This window comes from Rattus norvegicus, chromosome 4 (assembly GCF_036323735.1).
Source record: "Rattus norvegicus strain BN/NHsdMcwi chromosome 4, GRCr8, whole genome shotgun sequence".
In the NCBI taxonomy this organism is placed as follows: Eukaryota; Metazoa; Chordata; class Mammalia; order Rodentia; family Muridae; genus Rattus; species Rattus norvegicus.
In genome coordinates, this window is record NC_086022.1 from 92,279,296 (window position 1) to 92,302,089 (window position 22,794).

At 38.8% G+C, this 22,794-nt stretch overlaps 1 protein-coding gene across 3 annotated transcripts in view; it reads left to right on the forward strand.

Moving 5' to 3' along the window:
* Ccser1 (coiled-coil serine-rich protein 1) overlaps window positions 1-22,794 on the forward strand; it is a 1,236,544-nt gene that overhangs the window by 795,400 nt on the left and 418,350 nt on the right. For 2 of the 3 annotated variants that reach the window (XM_039108140.2, XM_017592802.3), the window contains exon 10: window positions 13,727-13,771. The exons of the other annotated variant lie outside the window; for it this stretch is intronic. In XM_039108140.2, coding sequence (XP_038964068.1) covers window positions 13,727-13,771 — 45 coding nt within the window. The remainder of the gene's footprint in view (window positions 1-13,726; window positions 13,772-22,794) is intronic. 3 annotated transcript variants of the gene reach the window in all.

Sequence of the window (22,794 nt, forward strand, 5' to 3'; positions counted from 1 at the left end):
TGTTTCCCTTTATATTCATATTTGGATGTGAGGTTATGTTTGTGTGCTTTCATTCTCTTTGTTTTGTTGCCAAGACGATTAGTTTCTTGCTTCTTCTAGGGTATAGCTTGCCTCCTTATGTTGGGCTTTACCATTTATTATCCTTTGTAGTGCTGGATTTGTAGAAAGATATTGTGTAAATTTGGTTTTGTCATGGAATATCTTGGTTTCTCCATCTATGTTAATTGAGAGTTTTGCAGGATACAGTAACCTGGGCTGGCATTTGTGTTCTCTTAGGGTCTGTATAACATCAGTCCAGGATCTTCTGGCCTTCATAGTTTCTGGCGAGAAGTCTGGTGTGATTCTGATAGGTCTGCCTTTATATGTTACTTGACCTTTTTCCCTTACTGCTTTTAATATTCTTTCTTTATTTTGTGTGTTTGGTGTTTTGACAATTATGTGACGGGAGGTGTTTCTTTTCTGGTCCAATCTGTTTGGAGTTCTGTAGGCTTCTTGTATGTCTATGGGTATCTCTTTTTTTAGGTTAGGGAAGTTTTCTTCTCTGATTTTGTTGAAGATATTTACTGGTCCTTTGAGCTGGTAGTCTTCACTCTCTTCTATACCTATTATCCTTAGGTTTGATCTTCTCATTGAGTCCTGGATTTCCTGTATGTTTTGGACCAGTAGCTTTTTCCGCTTTACATTATCTTTGACAGTTGAGTCAATGTTTTCTATGGAATCTTCTGCTCCTGAGATTCTCTCTTCCATCTCTTGTATTCTGTTGGTGAAGCTTGTATCTACAGCTCCTTGTCTCTTCTTTTGGTTTTCTATATCCAGGGTTGTTTCCATGTGTTCTTTCTTGATTGCTTCTATTTCCATTTTTAATTCCTTCAACTGTTTGATTGTGTTTTCCTGGAATTCTTTCAGGGATTTTTGCGATTCCTCTCTGTAGGCTTTTACTTGTTTATTAATGTTTTCCTGTGCTTCCCTAAGTGTGTTCATGTCTTTCTTGAAGTTCTCCAGCATCATGATCAAATATGATTTTGAAACTAGATCTTGCTTTTCTGGTGTGTTTGGATATTCCATGTTTGTTTTTGTGGGAGAATTGGGCTCTGATGATGGCATGTAGTCTTGGTTTCTGTTGCTTGGGTTCCTGCGCTTGCCTCTCGCCATCAGATTATCTCTAGTGTTACTTTGTTCTGCTATTTCTGACAGTGGCTAGACTGTCCTATAAGCCTGTGTGTCAGGAGTGCTGTAGACCTGTTTTCCTCTCTTTCAGTCAGTTATGGGGACAGAGTGTTCTGCTTTTGGGCGTGTAGTTTTTCCTCTCTACAGGTCTTCAGCTGTTCCTGTGGGCCTGTGTCTTGAGTTCACCAGGCAGCTTTCTTGCAGCAGAAAATTTGGTCTTACCTGTGGTCCGGAGGCTCAGGTTCGCTCGTGGGGTGCTGCCCAGGGGCTCTCTGCAGCGGCAGCAACCAGGAAGACCTGTGCCGCCCCTTCCGGGAGCTTCAGTGCACCAGGGTTCCAGATGGTCTTTGGCTTTTTCCTCTGGCGTCCGAGATGTGTGTGCAAGGAGCAGTCTCTTCTGGTTTCCCAGGCTTGTCTGCCTCTCTGAAGGTTTAGCTCTCCCTCCCACAGGATTTGGGTGCAGAGAACTGTTTATCCGGTCTGTTTCCTTCAGGGTCCGGAGGTGTCTCTGGCAGGGGTCCTGCCGCTCCTGGGCCCTCCCCCACGGGAGCCCAGAGGCCTTATACAGTTTCCTCTTGGGCCAGGGATGTGGGCAGGGGTGAGCAGTGTTGGTGGTCTCTTCCGCTCTGCAGCCTCAGGAGTGCCCACCTGACCTAATATTCTAATCGTATATAGATACTCAATGAAGTAATTGGATAATTTAATCTCCCTTTAGATATGAAATATTTAAATTGTTATAACAACATTTTTGTGAACAGTGGAAACAGTTAACTTTTTATTAAATTATGAAATAAATAGGCAGAATACTCTTAGTGTAGTATACTACTTCACTGTAGAGGGAATTTAATCCAGCAATATGGATACTCTGGCAAGGGATCACATCTAAAGAAATAGGTCTGGGTCACCTGGCTGGATTGACACACCTTCAATCCCTCTGGCTGGAATACACATACACCCTTAGTATGCACCCTTTAATTCCAAACAATGAAGGTGACTTTAGTTTGTGGAGGGAAGCAGCCATATTTGAAAGTGATGCCTAATTGAGGGGCAGACAAAATAACCTAATAGAGAAAGATTTGACAGAATGAGTCAGAGATGGGATATACCCAACACTTCCGAAGAATAGAAAGTAAATAAAAACTATTTAAGAGCAGTACAAAGTCAGGAATGGAGGGCCGTTCAGTGAGTGCAGTTCAATTTAGTACAGGCAATATAGTGGAGTGCAGTTTAGTGCAGTTCAACGCAGTTCAGTTGAATATACTTGAGTTCCTCTGAGGCCTTGTGGCTCCATTCAGTTCTGTTCAGTTCAGTCAGTGCAGTTCAGTTTGTGGAATACAGAGGCTGTTTTTCCAAGTGAAAAGCCAGGAAAAGTCAGTGTAAACTAGTCATCTTGGAGAGGACTTTTGGGCCATAAAAGCTGAGTTGAACCAGTCAGCCAGAGGTCTGTACAAACTAGTACAGGTGAACTTATTCAACAGTAAGCCTTTGACAATAATTATATCTGGTGAATAAAAGTTACTTTTATACTTCGTAAAATAATCTTTGTACTAGATATGTTGAAGACAAGGCAAATTTATAATTCAAGTTATGTAATGTTCATATTCTTATCAGAAACAGAAATATTCAGACTTGAATAAAGTTATTAATTTTAATATGAAAAATTATGCTTCCCTGTTCTGTTAAATTATAGAGAAATACAAAAAATGCTTTAATTTTGTTAATATACATTATAGCTACATATCATTTCACTTGTTTTTCTTTTTAAATTATTTTACACATATTTTTATCTTGGTTGTATGCATATCTGTATACTACGTGGGTGCCTATTGCCCAAAGAGGCTACAAGAAGACATCTACACCCCTTGAACTGGAGTTATACATGGTTGTAAGCCATCATATGGGTGCTAGAGATCTAATCCAGGTCTTTAAGAGGATCCCGTGCTCTTAACTGCTAAACTCTAGAACTTTAACCCAGCAACATGGCTACTCTTGAATGAAGACAAACAATTGTATACACCTTTTTTTTCCACTATTAATGAAGATAAGGTTAGGTTGTAGAAACAACGATATTTGAAAGTGATATCTAATTAAGAAGCAGATAAAATAATGAATCAGAGAAAGATTTGACAGAGTGAGTCAGAGATACACTATGCCCAACTCTAAGGAGAACAGCACAGAAAAGAACAGCATAGGGCGAAAAAAGACTGGACATGGGATTTTGGTGTGTGATGTGTTGTTTGTGAAGGGTAGTTTTGACTGGGACATTTTTACAGATAGAGGTTGCAGCAAGGAAAAAAATAGACACAGGAATAAACAGAATAAGCCAGTTAACGAGAAGGAATCAGAAGATTACAAGACATTGCCAAAGTTAGTATGAGGCCCAGCAGAGCAATTCAATCAGAAGCCCAGAGAAGCTGAATTTAATCAGTCAGCTAGGAAGATTTGATTGTTTGGAAGTGAGAAGCTTCTAGACCTAGACTTAGGAATATTTAGAACAGAGAAAGAAATGTTCTGTGCTTATATTCATGTATTCACACAGCTTGGGTATGACTCATATCTCAGCCCATCATCTGAGGAAATAAAAGCAATACTTATACAGAGCCATCTCTCCAACCCCAGTTAATGTATTTTAATAATATGTAACACCCATATCACTTTATTCAATAAAGTATGATGTTTTGATGTGTGTGAATAAAGTATACTGATCGAATCATAGTGATTAGTATATTTATCACTTCAAGCATTTATCGTTGTTTGCGATGAACATTCCCCTGAAAGGAGCAGTTCTTTTATAAAGAAGAAAAGGAAAAGAAGTTAGTCTGAATTTTGAGAGTATGTCAGCCCACATTTTTTAATCTCTTACTATCAAAGTAACATGTGTATAAGAAAGTCCAAATTTCCTTTGAAAATCCTTATAATTTAACCATCTATTATGTTTTTGTTCCCTGTCCCCTCTTCTGCCCAGCTCAAAGTATGCTAGCTACATCATGAGCATTTCTTTTTTTCCATCTTTATTAAATTGGGTATTTCTTATTTACATCTCAAATGTTATCCGTTACCCTGTTTCCAGGCCAACATGCCTCTAAGCCCTTCCCCTCCCCTTCTATATGTGTGTTCCCCTCCCTATCCTCCCCCCATTACCGTTCACTGGGGGTCCAGCCTTGGCAGGACCAAGGGCTTCCCCTTCCACTGGTGCTCTTACTAGGATATTCATTGCTACCTATGAGGTCAGAGTCCAGGGTCAGTCCATGTATAGTCTTTGGGTAGTGGCTTAGTCCCTGGAAGCTCTGGTTGCTTGGCATTGTTGTTCATATGGGGTTTCAAGTCCCTTCAGCTCTTTCAGTCCTTTTTCTGATTCCTTCAACAGGGGTTCCGATCTCAGTTCAGTGGTTTGCTGCTGTCATTCGCCTATGTATTTGCCATATTCTGACTGTGTCTCTCAGGAGAGATCTACATCCGATTCCTGTCAGCCTGCACTTCTTTACTTCATTCATCTTATTTAGTTTGGTGGCTATTATATGTATGGGACACATGTGGGGCAGGCTCTGAATGGGCATTCGTTCAGCCTCTGTTTTAAAAATTGCCTCCCTATAGCCTCCTAAGGGTATTCCTATTCCCCATTTAAAGTAGGAGTGAAGCATCCACATTTTGGTCATCCTTCTTGAGTTTCATGTGTTCTTTGCTTGTAGGATAATTCAAGCATTTGGGCTAATATCCACTTATCAAAAGTGCATACCATGTTTGTTTTTCTGTGATTGGGTTTACCTCACTCAGGATGATATTTTCCAGTTCCATCCATTTGCCTATGAATTTCATAAAGTCGTTGTTTTTGATAGCTGAGTAATATTCCATTGTGTAAATGTACCACATTTTCTGTATCCATTCCTCTGTTGAAGGGCATCTAGGTTCTTTCCAGCTTTTGGCTATTATAAATAAGGCTGCTATGAACATAGTGGAGCATGTGTCTTTGTTATATATTGGAGCATCCTTTGTGTATATGCCCAAGATATATATAGCTGGGTCCTCAGGTAGTTCAATGTCCAATTTTCTGAGGAACCTCCAGACTGCTTTCCAGAATGGTTGTACCAGTCTGCAATCCCACCAACAATGGAGGAGTGTTCCTCTTACTCCACATCCTCACCAGCATTTGCTGTCACCTGAGTTTTTGATCTTAGCCATTCTGACTGCTGTGAGGTGGAATCTCAGGGGTGTTTAGATTTGAATTTCCCTTATGACTAAAGATGTTGAACATTTCTTTAGATGGTTCCCAGTCATTCAAAATTCCTCAGCTGTGAATTCTTTGTTTAGCTCTGAACCCCATTTTTAATAGGGTTATTTGTCTCCCTGCGGTCTAACTTCTTGAGTTCTTTGTACATTTTGGATATAAGCCCTCTGTTAGTTGTAGGATTGGTAAAGATCTTTTCCCAATCTGTTGGTTGCCGTTTTGTCCTAACAACAGTGTCCTTTGTCTTACAGAAGCTTTGCAGTTTTATGAGATCCCATTTGTTGATTCTTGATCTTAGAGCATAAGCCACTGGTGTTTTGTTCAGGAAATTTTCTCCAGTACCCATGTATTCAAGTTTCTTCCCCACTAGTTCTTCTATTAGTTGAGTGTATTTGGTTTGATGTGGAGGTCCTTGATCCACTTGGCCTTAAGCTTTGTAAAGTGTGATAAGAATGGATCGATCTGCGTTCTTCTACATGTTGACCTCCAGTTGAACCAGCACCATTTGCTGAAAATGCTATCTTTTTTCCATTGGGTGGTTTTGGATCCTTTGTCAAAAAACAAGTGACCATAGGTGTGTGGGTTCATTTCTGCGTCTCCAATTCTATTCCACTGATCTACCTGCCTGTGTCTGTACCAATACCATGCAGTTTTTATCACTATTGCTCTGTAATACTGCTTGAGTTCAGGGATAGTGATTCCCCCAAAAGTCCTTTTATTGTTAAGGATAGTTTTAGCTATCCTGGGTTTTTTGTTATACCAGATGAATTTGCAAATTGTTCTAATTCTATGAAGAATTGGATTGGATTTTTGATGGGGATTGCATTGAATGTGCAGATCGCTTTTGGTAAAATGACAATTTTTACTATATTAATCCTGCCAATCCATGAGCATGGGAGATCTTTCCATCTTCCAATATCTTCAATTTCTTTCTTCAGAGGCTTGAGGTTCTTATTATACAGATCTTTCAATTGCTTGGTTAAAGTCACACCGAGTTATTTTAAATTATTTGGGACTATTTGGACTATTATGAAGGGTCTTGTTTTCTTAATTTTGTGTAGAGGAAGGCTTATTTATTTGAGTTAATTTTATACCCAGCCACTTTGATGAAGGTGTTTATCAGGTTTAATAGTTCTGTAGTGGAACTTTTGGTATTGCTTAAGTATCATATCATCTGCAAATAGTTATATTTTGACTTCTTCCTTTCCAATCTGTATCCCTTTGATCACCTTTTATTGTCTGATTGCTCTGGCTAGGACCTCAAGAACTATACTGAATAAGTAGGGACAAGGTGGGCAACCTTGTCTAGTCCCTGATTTTAGTGGGATTGCTTCAAGTTTCTCTCCATTTAGTTTAATATTAGCTACTCGTTTGCTATATATGGCTATGTTTAGGTATGGGCCCTGAATTCCTGTTCTTCCAGGACTTTTATCATGAAGGATAAAGGTGTTGAATTTTGTCAAATATTTTCTCAGCATGTAATGAAATGATCATGAGGTTTTTATCTTTCAATTTGTTTGTAGTGGAATACTTTGATGATTTTCTGTATATTAAACCATGCCTGCATGCCTGGGAATGAAGCCTACTTGATCATGATGGATGATTGTTTTGATATATTCTTTGATTTGGTTTGCAAGAAGTTTATTGAATATTTTTGTGTTGATCTTCAAAAGGGAAATTGGTCTGAAGTTCTCTTTCTTTGTTGGATCTTTTTGTGGTTTAGGTATAAGAGTAATTATGGCTTCATAGAAGGAATTTGGTAGAACTCCGTCTGTTTCAATTTTGTGGAATAGTTTGGATAGTATTGGTATGAGGCCTTCTATGAAGATTTGCATGAATTCTGTACTGAACCCATCTGGACCTGGGCTCTTTTTGGTTGGGAGACCTTTAATGACTGTTTCTATTTCTTTAGGAGTTATGGGGTTGTTTAAATGGTTTATCTGTCCCTGATTTAACTTCAGTACCTGGTATCTGTCTAGGAAATTGTCCATTTCCTGCAGATTTTCAAGTTTTGTTGAATATAGGCTTCTATATTAGGATCGATGATTTTTTTTGAATTTCCTCTGATTCTGTTATTATGTCTTCCTTTTCATTTCTGATTTTGTTAATTTGGACACACTCTCTGTGTCCTCTCGTTAGTCTGGCTAAGGGTTTATCTATCTTGTTGATTTTCTCAAAGATCCAGCTTTTGGTTCTGTTGATTATTTGATTATTCCTTTTTGTTTCTACTTGGTAGAGTTCAGCTCTGAGTTTGATTATTTCTTGCCTTTCTAGTTCTCCTGGATGTATTTGCTTCATTTTGTTCTGGAGCTTTTAGGTGTGCTGTCAAGCTGCTGATATGTGCTTTCTCCTGTTTCTTTCTGCAGGCACTCAGCGCTATGAGTTTTCCTCTTAGTACAGTTTTCATTGTGTCCCATAAGTTTGGGTATGTTGTACCTTTGTTTTCATTAAATTGTAAGAAGTCTTTAATTTCTTTGTTTATTTCTTCCTTGACCAGGTATCATTGAGTACAGCATTGTTCAATTTCCATGTATATGTTGGCACTCTTCCCTTATTGTTATTGAAGACCAGCTTTAGGCCATGGTGGTCTGATAGCACGAATGGGATAATTTCTATCTTTCTGTATCTGTTTAGGTCTGTTTTGTGCCTGATTATATGGTCAATTTTGGAGAAAGTACCATGAGGTGGTAAAAAGAAGGTGTATCCTTTTGTTTTAGGATAGAATGTTCTATAAATAACTGTTAAATCAATTTGATTCTTGACTTCTGTTAGTCTGTCTATGTATTTGTTTAATTTCTGTTTCCATGAACTGTCCATTGATGAGAGTGGGGTGTTGAAATGTCCTACTATTATTGTGTGAGGTGCAATGTGTGCTTTGAGCTTTAGTAAGGTTTCTTTTATGTATTTAGGTGCCCTTGAATTTGGAGCATAGATGTTTAGAATTGAGAGTTCATCTTCATGGATTTTTCCTTTGATCAATATGAAGTATCGTTCCTGATCTTTTTTGATGAGTTTTGGTTGAAAATTGATTTTATTCGGTATTAGCACAGCTACTACAGCTTAGTTCTTCAGACCGTTTGAAAGTTTTTTTCCAGTCTTTTACTATGAGGTAGCATATGTGTTTGTCCTAGAGGTATGTTTCCTGTAGGCAGCAAATGCTGGGTCCTCATTACGTATCCAGTTTGTTTTTTTTTAAACTTGAGTATTTCTTATATACATTTCGAGTGTTATTCCCTTTCCCGGTTTCCGGGCAAACATCCCCCTCCCCCTTCCCCTTCCTTATGGGTGTTCCCCTCCCCACCCTCCCCCCATTGCCGCCCTCCCCCGAAAGGTCTAGTTCACTGGAGGTTCAGTCTTAGCAGGACCCAGGGCTTCCCCTTCCACTGGTGCTCTTACTAGGATATTCATTGCTACCTATGAGGTCAGAGTCCAGGGTCAGTCCATGTGTAGTCTTTAGGTAGTGGCTTAGTCCCTGGAAGCTCTGGTTGCTTGGCATTGTTGTACATATGGGGTCTCAAGCCCCTTCAAGCTCTTCCAGTTCTTTCTCTGATTCCTTCAACGGAGGTCCTATTCTCAGTTCAGTGGTTTGCTGCTGGCATTCGCCTCTGTGTTTGCTGTATTCTGGCTGTGTCTCTCGGGAGAGATCTACATCCGGCTCCTGTCAGCCTGCACTTCTTTGCTTCATCCATCTTGTCTAATTGGGTGGCTGAATATGTATGGGCCACATGTGGGGCAGGCTCTGAATGGGTGTTCCTTCAGTCTCTGTTTTAATCTTTGCCTCTCTATTCCCTGCCAAGGGTATTCTTGTTCCCCTTTTAAAGAAGAAGTGAAGCATTCACATTTTGATCATCCGTCTTGAGTTTCATTTGTTCTAGGCATCTAGGGTAATCAAGCATTTGGGCTAATAGCCACTTATCAATGAGTGCATACCCTGTATGTCTTTCTGTGATTTGGGTTAGCTCACTCAGGATGATATTTTCCAGTTCCAACCATTTGCCTACGAATTTCATAAAGTCATTGTTTTTGATAGCTGAGTAATATTCCATTGTGTAGATGTACCACATTTTCTGTATCCATTCCTCTGTTGAAGGGCATCTGGGTTCTTTCCAGCTTCTGGCTATTATAAATAAGGCTGCGATGAACATAGTGGAGCACGTGTCTTTTTTCATATCCAGTTTGTTAATCTGAGTCTTTTTATTGGTGAATTGATTCCACTGATATTGAGGGATATTAAGGAATAGTGATTGTTGCTTCCTGTTATCTACGTACTTGGAGGTGAGATTATGTTTGTGTGGTTGTCTTCTGTTTGTTTTGTTTCTTGCTTTTTCTAGGGTGTAGCTTGTCCCCTTGTGTTGGGTTTTACTATTCATTATCCTTTGCAGGGCTGGATTTGTAGAAAGATATTGTGTAAATTTGCTTTTGTCATGGAATATCTTTGTTTCTCCATCTATGTTAATTGAGGATTTTTCTGGATACAGTAACTTAGGCTGATATTTGTGTTCTGTTAGGGTCTGTATGACATCTGTCCTGGTTCGTCTGGCTTTTGTAGTCTCCAGTGAGAAGTCTGGTGTAATTCTGATAGGTCTGCCTTTATATGTTACCTGAACTTTTTCTCTTACTGCTTTTAATATTCTTTCCTTATTTTGTGCATTTTTTCTTTTGACTATTATGTGAAAGGAGGAGTTTCTTTTCTGGTCCAATCTATTTGGAGTTTTGTAGGCTTCTTGTATGTTTATGGGCATCTCTTTCTTTAGGTTAGGGAAGTTTTTGTCTATGATTTAGTTGAAGATATTTACTGGTCCTTTGAGTTGGGAGTCTTCACTCTCTTCTATACTTATTATCCTTAGGTTTGATCTTATTGTGTCATGGATATCCTGTGTTTTGGGCCAGTAGCTTTTTCCGTTTTACATTATCTTTGACAGTTGTGTTGATGATTTCTATGGAATCTTCTGCTCCTGAGGTTCTCTCTTCTATCTCTTGTATTCTGTTGGTGATGCTTGTATCTACAGTTCTCTGTATTTTCCTTTGGTTTTCTATATCCAGGGTTCTCTCCCTTTGTGCTTTCTTTATTGTTTCTATTTCCATTTTCAATTCCTTCACCTGTTTGATTGTGTTTTCCTGTAATTCTTTCAGGGATATTTGTTTTTCCTCTCTAAGGTCTTCTACTTGTTTATTTGTGTTTTCCTGGATTTCTCTAAAGGAGTTCTTTATGTTGTTCTTAAAGTCCTCCATCATCATGATCAAATGTGATTTTAAATCTAGATCTTGCTTTTCTTGTGTGTTTGGATATTCAGTATTTGCTTTGTTGGGAGTACTGGGCTCTGATGATGCTATGTAGTCTTAGTTTCTGTTGCTTGGGTTCCTGTGCTTGCCTCTCATCTTCAGATTGTCTCTGGTGTTACCTTTTTCTGCTATTTCTGACAGTGGCTTGACCGTCCTATAGGCCTGTGTATCAGGAGTGCTATACTGCTGTTTACCTGTTTTCTTTCAGCCAGTTATGGGAACAAAATGTTCTGCTTTTAGGCGTGTAGTCTTTCCTGTCCACTGGCTTTCATCTGTTCCTGTGGGAGTGTGTCCTGAGTCCACAAGGCAGGCCACTTGGAGCAGAAAAGTTGGTCTTACCTCTGGTCTCGGGCCTGAAGTCTCTCCTTTTAGCTGGATTTCAGCTTTCTGTGAGTGCACCAACCGGAAGGGCCAGCCCTAACTTCTGGGTCCCTGTGCGCAGGGGACCCTGATGGTGCTAGATGTTTTCCTCTACAGTCAGAAATGTTGGCAGAGAGCAGTCTCCTCTTCTTTCCCAAGCATGTCTGCCCCTCTGAAAGTCTAGCTCTCCCTCCCATGGGGTTTGGGTGCAGAGAGTTGTTTGAATGGGGCTGTTCAGATCCGGGCACAGTCTGGACCACAGGGCTCCTGCAGCTTGACTGCCCCTATCTTCCTGTTCCCAGAGGCCCTATACAGTTTCCTCTTGGGCCAGGGATGTGGGCAAAGGTGGGCAGAAGTGGTGGTCTCTCCTGCTCTGCAGTCTCAGGGGTGCCCACATGTCTGGGTGATAAGTTCTTTCTCACATGGGGTTTGGGAACAGGGAGCTGTGGGCTGGGATCAGGGAGGTTCAGGTGCCAGCTAGAAACTGGAAGTGTCCAGTCCTGGAGGAATTTTGCCTTTGTGTGTCCTGAGTCCACCAGGCAGGTCACTTGGAGCAGAAAATTGGTCTTACCTCTGGTCTCGGGCCTAAAGTCACTCCTCGTGGCTAGGTTTTAGCTCTCCGTGAGGGCAGCAACCAGAAGGCCCTGCCCCTACTTCTTGGTCCCTGTGAGCAGGGAACAATGCTGGTGTTAGGTGTTTTCCTCTAGAGTCAGAAATGTGGTCAGAGAGTAGTCTCCTCTGGTTTCTGAGGTGTGTCTGCCCCTCTGAAGGTCTAGCTCTCCCTCCCACAGGATTTGTTTGGGAGCTCTTTGACCAGGTCCTTTCAGATCCAGGCACAGTCTGGACCACAGGGTTCCTGCAGCTTGACTCAGCATTATCATTTCTTAAGTACGGTGCTTCTCAGCATTTTAAACATATTAATTTTTATTGTTAATTGTGATACATCATATGTGGGTAAATGTACTTGATAGCAGTTGCCAGTTGCCTTAAGATGAAGTCAGATACCTGGGAGCTGAAGGTAATGCTGATTGTGAGCCATCTGACCTAGGAGTTGGGAGCTAAACTATAAGAGCATTATGTTCGTATAATGGTTGAACCATGTCTCTAGGCTTGCTTCTAGGTCACACAGTGCACAGGACTATTTGTGTTGGGGTAGAAGCTAGACTTCTGCATTGCAGTGAATGCCAGTGATGCCAGACTGTTGGAGCTCAAATTGCGTGCTAAGAAGAGTTACTGTTGCTGTAGGAGGGAGTGCTTTCTATGCCTTCCCTTTCCAACCTAAAGATGGTTCAATGTCATTCCAAGCTGTGTCTATGCAGATGTCTATTCAGGCCTTGTTCATATAACTAGAGAATTACATTTAGGACACCATATCTTGAAGTTGGTCTTCATATTTATTTGGTATAATCATGTAATATTTGGAGGTTTATATGTGTATATATGTATTTTTAATGTCTAATACAATGCTTAAATGAGATTAATCATTTGACCAATGCACAAGGTAAGTAACCACTCTATTATATATTCCCTTATAAAAGTTTCATTGACTCAATGAAGTTAGATTATAAATAATCATGGTATGGATGGATGGATGGATGGATGGATGGATGGATAGATAGATAGATAGATAGATAGATAGATAGATAGATAGATATAGCAGAAAAGCAATCAAGATGGATTTTTCCATCTGTGTCACAAACTCATTTTGCAATTAGTTTGATAATAAACAGGTTAAACCTTCTTCCTTGAATGCATAGTATGTATTTGGCTAGGCTTTGCATTTTCTTTTCCTTCCTTCCTTCCTTCCTTCCTTCCTTCCTTCCTTCCTTCCTTCTTTCCTTCCTTCCTTCCTCCCTTCCTTCCTTCCTTTCTTTCATTCTTTTTAATAGATCTTGCTTTAAGTTTATTTATAAAAACAACATACATAGGACACGGTCATCTCCAAGTAGTGTGTAGGTAGGTGTGTCTCAGCAGTCCATCTGTGATCACATTGGCAGGTGCTTTTTCTGTGGACCCTTCAGAGGGGCCTGGGCACCTTTGGAATCCTGAGCTGGAGCTGAAGCCTGAGCCTTAGCTTGAACTTTGTCCTGCCTTGGTTTGAACCGTGGGCTTTGGTTGGCAGAGCCTCCGACCTTTGGCCGTGTAGTTTCGAATCCTCTTCCCAAGTTTGGTGTGAGCAATGAAAGTCAGACAGCTGAGTTTGTGGCTGGGGCCCTTTGACATCTTGGACTTGATGGCCTGAAGCTTCACAAGGGTCTTGATAGCCTCTACTCGTGCATTCACTGCCTTTGCATTGTTGGTCTGCATGTTCTTCAGGCCTTTCTTATTGTACTTCTTGGCAAAGCATGTTTCTCAGGAACTTGGAGTCAACCCCTTTAAGAGATTCATATCTTTGTGACCAGGGTTTCTTGATGCCATTTCTGTGCCATTTGTAGAACTTGTTGTATGTGGTGTGGTTCTTGGACTTGGCCATGTCTGCACAGTAACCTGTAGCTCCTGGAGCACCTGGGGCTAGAAGAGAAAGAGAACATTTTCTTCTATGGAAAACACTCCTAACACTAGAGAAGGAAATTTCTTTGTGAGCACTTAATCCAGAGTACTTTCCTTTAGTGTACTGTTCTTGTGGTAATACTGATTCTGAGCTGATTCCATGTGTATAGTTATGTATTATATATATTTCATTTCTTCCAGGGTTTAAGCCTGAAAAGACTGGAGGCTGTACAAGGAGGGAGAGAGGTAAGAAAGTATAAGGGGAACAGGAGAGGGAAGAAGAGAACATGATTGTGGTGGCATTGTGTTAATGAATAAGGACATTGGTATTGTAAATATATATGTGAACATATATGTAAATACATGGACACATATATACATATATGTAGCAGTATATATACATATATGTATGTATATATTTTCTCACATATTACCATTCATTCATATTATACATATATTTAAATAAAAGTATTATTTGTGTAAGTAATCATATATGTTTACTTCTTTGAAGTTGAACAAAATACTGTTCATCTTGGTGAGGAAGTGTTTCTATTGAAACGGGTTTTGGCAGCAGCATGTTCCTCAGAGAGCTCAGAAAAGCTTTTCAGCAAAATTTGCAGCATAATATTTAAACTGCTGACTGTGGAATTAGCAGAATTCATGTCAGGATGGGATATGCACGAAGCTGATGTGTGGTTGTTCTGGTCACACCAAAGTTCTCAAATCGCTTTAATAAACACAGATTTCTCTTTATAAACCAAGTGGATTCACACTGTAGTAATATGGCAATATGGCATCATGTCATGAATGCTTTTATCTTCTAATCAATGGGTTACTCCAACTGCTGACCTTCTCTGTTCTTGATGTACAAAGGTTTGATTCTGAATTCTAAGTCGATGGGAGTCATGGCAAGGACAGAATATTTGATTCAATAAGTCAGTAATTTCTTCGTAAAAAATTTATTATTATTTTCTGTGAAATTGTCTAACAAATTATTGGCAAACTAGAGGTCTTTTTCTGTTTCAAAATAAGAAAAAAATCCTTTATCCCATCACTTGTTTTTTCTTTCTCTACAAATGGACTTTTTTTATACCACTTGATCCTTTCCTCCTTATCCTAATTTCTTCATGGGTATTTTCCCTTTCTGCTTATTATTTAGAATCCCCCCTCCCTTACTCTTGTTTTTTCCAAAGGAAGAGTTTTTCTTAGTGGCTCACATCAGAGAAACAACTGTAGAGGGTGAAATATAGATGCATTCTTTAGGCATTTTTCATGATGTAAGAACCGAGACTCCAGACACAATAGGACTGATGCACATATGTACTCACAGAAGAGTAGGCAGCATGTGTGGGCCTGCAGACTCATGTAACTCAAATTCCATTGCTGCAAATGGAAAGTGTACACAAATTCCCACCCCAACATAAAAGCTATTTGCAATTGATAATTGAGGGGAAAGGAAAACATCAATTTTGTCCACTGGAGTGTCACTGGGTATGTTAACCATAATTTGTCCAGGCTCCATAGTCAGGAATAGATGGTCAACACAGAACACACTAGATGTACTTTTTGTTTCAGTTGAGTTTTTTTTTTTTTGGTTCTTTTTTTTGAGTTTTTTTTGATATTTTGTCTGTTTTGTTTGTTTTGATTTTAATTTTTGAGAGAGAGAGAGAGGAGATAAATATGAAGGGAGTTGACTCAGTAGGTAAGTGGTAGGATCCAGGAGGTGGTTAGTAAGGAAAAGTCATGATCATAATATATTGTATAAAAATTTAAATAAAAAAGTATTTACTCTCAAGCATTATGAATTCTCAGTTCTTTTATTACTTTGAAGTTCTAAAGGAGAAAAATAGGCAGGGTTATGTGACATTTTATCAAATCCTAATCAAATTCAAATTTTACTAACAATCTAAGTGTTGTGAACCATTAAATAATTGTAGTTAATAAAAAAAGAAAGATAACGGCTGCAGAGATAGTTTGGCACTTAAGAGCACTTACTGTTCTAAGAGAAGAGCAAAGTTCAGTTCCCATCATTCACATAGTATCTTAAGCTAGCTGTAACACTAGTACCAGAGAATCTGATTCCTTTTTCTGTCCTGTATCCACAGACATTGCATGCCTGTAATACACAAGCATACAGAAAAACAAAACACCCATATACAACACACACACACACACACACACACACACACACACGAGAAAGAGGACACAATTTTAAAGAAAGCAAAATCATTATCCTGGCTTTTAGAGCTTTAATGACAATATACAATTAACTAATGCATAGAATTAAAACATATTCAATGAAATTATCAAAGATTCTCTTAAACAAAGTCTCTATACAAACAAAACAAGAATCAGATATTTAAAGTTGAGTAAGAACAATCCATCAAGATGGCTCAGCAGGTATCTGACCTGTCTTCCAGCATGACTGCGTGGGGCCATGGCTCCTGAGAAAGACATCAGAGACTCTTCTAGGTGCAGTGACTTCTTTCTTCAGAAGCACTAAACTGTGTTGACTCCTATGTGATGGGTCCCCATGAGCAGCACTGCTGCAGGTCCTCCATCATTGCTCGATGCTCTCAGGGACATAGTATGGAGAAATAACATTAAATCCTGGCATTGGTAGGGTAATTTTGTTAAGTCATGGTAAACAATATTCATTTCATCAAGAAACATTATTTTTAAAATTAATACCCCTCTAAAAACAAAATGTTGATCCTTACTGAAAAAGAATTCTCATTAAAGTTTGTTTCCAATTTTCTCAATGCCTCTTATTTTATTTTTCCTATAAATGTAATTATATCTAAGAAATATGTCAGTGGTGCACTTTAAATTAAAATATATTGCCTTACAAATATTTTATGGCTCACAGAAAAATTTAATAATATGTGTATAAAGCATATACTATGTATATAATATATATACACATGTATATATGCATGAAAGAGTGAATTAAACATTAAACTGTGGTCTCCTGTGGTCTCTAATAACTGTGAAGAAAATTTAATCATCAAATCAATACTAGCTCAATAATGACTTCTCCATTTGACCCTCTCTTTTCTCTGCACATGGCATAGAAAACAAATGTGGGCAATTAAAATTCAAAGTAACATCTTTATTTACTGTTGGGGTGTCCCTTGGTAATCTGAAGCCTTCAGTTTTATGTAACCACTCCAGTGAGTTAGAAAGTGTTGTCTTATGATAACTAATTTTAGAGCAGCTGGAGACAGAGACAACGTGTGGTGGAAACCACTTTGCCCAGTCTGTGGTAGCTCATCTGTAAACAAAGATTCAACTGCCATCTCTCTAGACTATAATAAGTGACATGAGTCTCCCTGATTACTCTTGACTATTCTATAATGCGCACAAGATAGAAAGAAATGCACTGTTGTCTCTGAACAGTTAAATTGGCATGGGTGTTTTCAATGACCTACAAATTTTCTCACTGTGAGCCCATCATGATTGATAAAGATTTACCTACAATAGTGCTGCTTAAGATGAATTACTTTTTCCAAGTTCAAATGACGGACATTCCCAATAGGTGTTGATGGATGCAATACAAAGGACCAATCGGCAAATATTTATTAGAAGGTTTAAGAAATATTACTTGAAATCATTCTATTCATTTTGTGAGTTAACGACAACCTTTTGAGCATGCATGGGAAATTGAACGAGGCAGTAGAGTGCTATTTAGATAAGTGGAGAATCCTGCTGCAAAGTTAACAATCAGACAGGAAGGACAGATTTGGGCACTGCTCAGTTCATGCGAAAATCCCCATTTCTCACTTCACAGGGAAAGAGACATGACTCCCTCTCGGGGTAGACACGAGTGACCATGTCCCAGAAACACACACAGACACGAGTGACCATGTCCCAGAAACACACACAGACACGAGTGACCATGTCCCAGAAACACACACAGACACGAGTGACCATGTCCTAGAAACACACACAGACACAAGTGACCATGTCCCAGAAACACAGACATGAGTGACCATGTCCCAGAAACACAGACACGAGTGACCATGTCCCAGAAACACAGACACGAGTGACCATGTCCCAGAAACACACACAGACACGAGTGACCATGTCCCAGAAACACAGACATGAGTGACCATGTCCCAGAAACACAGACATGAGTGACCATGTCCCAGAAACACAGACAGGAGTGACCATGTCCCAGAAACACAGACACGAGTGACCATGTCCCAGAAACACAGACACGAGTGACCATGTCCCAGAAACACAGACACGAGTGACCATGTCCCAGAAACACAGACACGAGTGACCATGTCCCAGAAACACAGACACGAGTGACCATGTCCCAGAAACACAGACACGAGTGACCATGTCCCAGAAACACAGACACGAGTGACCATGTCCCAGAAACACAGACACGAGTGACCATGTCCCAGAAACACAGACATGAGTGACCATGTCCCAGAAACACAACACAGACATGAGTGACCATGTCCCAGAAACACAGATTTTGGTTACCTCAGATTCCCTCTTCCAGCTCAGATTCAGTTTCATGAACATTTTATACTAACAGAAGGAAGAAAGTCATACATCAAGGTGCTTTCAAATACATTGGTAGAAACAGTAAGTCTGGACTTCCCACACAGCACAGAAATAGCATCTATAGCCCTCAAATATCTTAGTCCTCTGGTTGTTGTATAAGTAGGATTTTGTTAAGCAAAAGCAATCAAAAGTTTTTACTGGTCATCAGATGATTAGGTCAGTCTTGGAGTGATGGAGGAAAAGAAGGATTCTTTAGTGGCTAAAGACAGGCCAAGATAAATAGCAGTTAGCCTCTAAACATGAAGCGACCATTTCTTCCCCAGTCTTTGAAGTTTTAGTCAGTCAACTGGCCTTTGTAGACACTCCACCTCTTCAGAGATTCTCATTCACACACTACTTCTTGTACCAATTATACACTACAAACTGGTTATATTTCCAGAGGACATGGGATGAGTAGTAGCAGAGTGCATGTACCATAGAGTATATTTTTAAAAGATAATATATGCATAATATTGTCAATGTAACCGCATCTTTACATGTTGTTACTGTAAAGATACAGCATTACATGCGTGTATTCTTCATGTAATCATTGGGAGTGCTCTTATTGTGAAATAAAGGTTTTGAGAATATATAAAATGTGACTCCATAACAATGATTTCCACATGGTTATGAACTGTGTTCCTCCATCCAGTGGAATTTACAGTTCATTCAAAAGCCTTAGTTTGTTTTCACAAATAAAAATAGAGGTGAATCAGTTCTCTCAGAAAACTTTTATGCTGATATTATTAAAATACCAGACAAATTTAAAGTGTTATATATTATCAGGGTTTTTCGGGGGGTGTATTCTTCTGCCATTTTAAGAGTCATTATAGTTTGTAAGTATACATTCTCCTGTTGCATTCTACTTATGGTGAGTATTATTTAAGCATGAAATATCCTCCTGAATGTAATTATTTCATTATATCTTGAATGTCTGTGTCATTAGGCTTACATAGCTTTGCATTGTTAATGTCTTGAAAAATTACACATTTCTAGTTTAAATTAAAAATCACTCTGTCCTTGGATACCAGAGGAAGAAATTCAGAAAATTAAATAAATTCTTTTCTAAATGTTGAAATAATTTGTCTGTATGACTTTAAGTGGTATGAAAAAATCCTATACTTATTTTCATTTGTGTTTTAATGCTTTGCAGATAATGCATTACCAGGTGTTTTTAAACTGTTATATATTTTTTGCCATTTCTTAAATGTCTGTCAGGCACAATGGAAAGATTCATTTGCAATAGTGTAAAAGAATAAACTTATGACTTCTAACAACAGAGCAAAATGATGGGAAGTTATAGAAATAAGTGTCAGCCCATGTGTCAGGGCATCAGTGTCCTCAAAATCTGATATTTTATGTAATTTTTAACTAAAGAAAGAAAATATAACTTTCTTAGCTCTTTGAGAATTTCATACATGTTTCGATCTTATTGATCCCTTCCTGACCTCTTCCAAGACTTACCCTCACTGTGATATCCACTCAGTTCTTGTGGTCTTAGGGTGGTTTGTTTTGTTCTTTTTGTATCAAGACCAATTCTGCCCAAATACTCTTGGATGTCTGCCCTTTCATTGGAGGATGGTCAACTTACCAGGGCAAACCAATTTTCCCTCTCCCTGCAGCGAGCAGTTATCAAGTTCCATGAGTCTTGTCACCCTCTGGGTTCTGGTCTGTGGTGTTCTTGCACAGGTTTTATAAATGATGTCTCATCCTCTGTCTGTTATTAGGATAAGCTGCACTGTTGTACCTTGTGGTCAGTTACAACATCTGATTCTTACACTCTTTCTTTTCTCTTTTACTCAACGAACTCTAAGCCTTGGATATAGCTTTTAGTTTTCTATTAAGATGTAAGGTGATTTTGTACCACTTTGTAACTACTTACATATGTCTTTAGTAGCTCTGTTTTTGAAGAAACCTACTGCAAAAAACCTTCAAGATTAGTCTTTATATTTATACATTTGTCCTAATTATTTTCTATTAACATGGCTAAAAAATAGGAGAAAATGGCTTGCAGACACTAAAAACTAAGCAATGACATTTGTGGTATAGACTAGTGGTATTGGTCTTCATAGTATGTGAAGTACTTGTGTTTCAGTAATGTGAACTTGCTTACGTTTCATGTTCTCCTTATTATCTAATGCTAAAAATATGGTAAAATTTTACAGTTTTAAAATTACATTTATTTATTTAGTATGTATGTGTTTACATCTGTGTCGGACTATGCATGCTATGATACATGTCTGAGAACAGGCTATGGAATTTGATTTTCTACCACATCGTGCTATGGCTAAAATAATTCTGATGTCAAAAACTCTCACCCGCTAAACTGTCTTGACCTCAGCTTGGGTTTTCTGAGAGATCAGTAAGTGCTCTTAACTTCTGAGTTATCTCTTCAGCTGCTGTCTTTCCAGTTTTTAAAACTAGATTTCTTTTTAATGGTTCATCACTCTTGCCAGTAAAATATACCAGATTTGTGGCTTGACTTTAATTTGGATTTGGTAAAATATAAAACACCCACATTCTCCTTGAGTTTGAATTTTTTTAAAAAAGGACTGAGAAGTAATTATGCTCACTAATCAACATGGTATTTAGAATTATGGCTTCCCTAGAGTTTGGTTGAAATATCCAGTGACACTTTATTTGGGCAAAATGGATTTTACATTTCTCTGAAATTATCAGTATAAATTACTCTTGGTTCAGAGTGGGATCTTGTTTTTAGTAGTTTCATGTTACATTAATCTGTGTAAATCTTGTACATGCGGCCTCACTTGTCTGTGTATCAGTCTTGTTACATATAGAAGACATTGTTTCCTTGGGTCATCTACCACCTCTGGCTCTTACAATCTTTCTACCTCCCTCTTCAGCATAAATCACTGAGCTTCAAGGGGAAGAATTGGATGGAAACAGCCCGTTACAACTGAGTGCTCGAAAGCCTTTTACTCTCTGTACTTGTCTAGCTTTGGATTCATGTGTTATTTTCATCTGCTCCAAGAAGATTTTGTGTTGAGCCTTGAGCGGGTCACAGATCTATGGGTATAGTGATAAGTCATTGGGAGCCTTTCTACTGGTATGTTCCTTTAGAAGAATATTAGTGGTAGGATTTTCCCTGGACCTATATAGTGATATGTTCTTGGCTACTTATGTGGGTTCTAGCTCATCAAAAGGATAATCATTAAAAATCTGGTTTATTTCTTCTACATTTTTGGCACTGTCCCACCAAAGTATCTTGTTGTTGTTTTGCTGCTCGTTTGTAGCTGGGTGAGAGTGATGATTACCCTTTTCCTCAGGTAGTATTCTGAGTACCCTCCAGCACATGAATGCTAATCAATAGCGGTAAAGCTTCTAGCTGGGCACCAGCATGGCTGTTCTGTACACGATAATGTGGGAATTGTCTTCAGCAAAAAGACCTTTGCCTTACCATCAGATTGTGGAAAGCAACCAATAACTTTACCCACTAGGATTTTTTATTATCCACATGGACTTATCTAAGCCACTAGAAGCAGGGTATCTGAAACAAAGCATACCCCTCAAAGAGGATTTTCATACTTTAAATTGGGTTTGAGATGACAAATTCCAAGTAAGTCATCCAAACCTATGTGGAATTTAGCAACTAATCTAATCAATTCCTTCATCCCCTTCTTCCTATTATAGAACAGAATAGAGCTTCATTTTTCTGAAGACCATGATTTAGAGGGCAAAATCTAAAGTCTCTGGGTTGATGAGGTTTGAGCCACATATACTTTCCATATCTTGCAGGTATTTTCACTCTGGACCTCGAAGTACTTTTCTGTTTTTTTCTTCAATGACATTCAAAGAAACCAAGCAAAAGAATATATCCATCAAGACAAAGTAAACTTAAAATAGCTATAGTCATCAAAAGTATAAGAAGCCACAGACACAATTTTAGTGATATATCAGGCAGAAAACAAGAAGTGTCACAAATCAGGGTCTGACTAATTACAAAGTGTGCAAAAACAGTGACAGAGAAGTATTTCCATGAGAAACAAAAAGATGGAGGGGGGAAGCTGTCAAAAAATCATCTCATGAGAGGAGAAAAGCATCTTAAACAAGTAAGGGAGAAGTGAAGACAGACAACAATGTGGACAATTGTTTGGGTGAAAGGCAGTAGGTATCCTTTTAAGAATCAGAATTCTCTGCTTACCAACTAGGGATGCTTATAGATAGAAGTAAGGGCAGGAAAGCTGTTTGAAAGATTCTTTTGGGTATAAGATTGGCCATTTCTAGGAGTCAATGAAGAATGGTGGTTAGTGAGAAAATGAATGAAAAGTGATGGTGTGCAATTGCACATGGCCAGCCACTATCTCAGTCTTCAGGGGCAGTGATAGGAATGCAGGAAAGCAATTCCAGGATGCTGATCACTGTGGTTTCAGAAAACTATCATTACTTAACCAAAATAAAGACAATAATTCAAAATGGCCTAGGCATGGCTAAGAACTTCAAGCATAAGAAACCTCTCTCTCTCTCTCTCTCTCTCTCTCTCTCTCTCCCTCTCTCTCTCTCTCTCTCTCTCTCTTTCTATCTCACACACACACACACACACACACACACACACACAGCAGACACACGGACACATACATAAACATACCCACAAGCATACATTTGGTCATACACATATAACATCATTTACAACAAACTTAAGCAATAATTTCAATTCTCATTTTTAGGCAAAAATTAAAGTTATGTTCAGATAA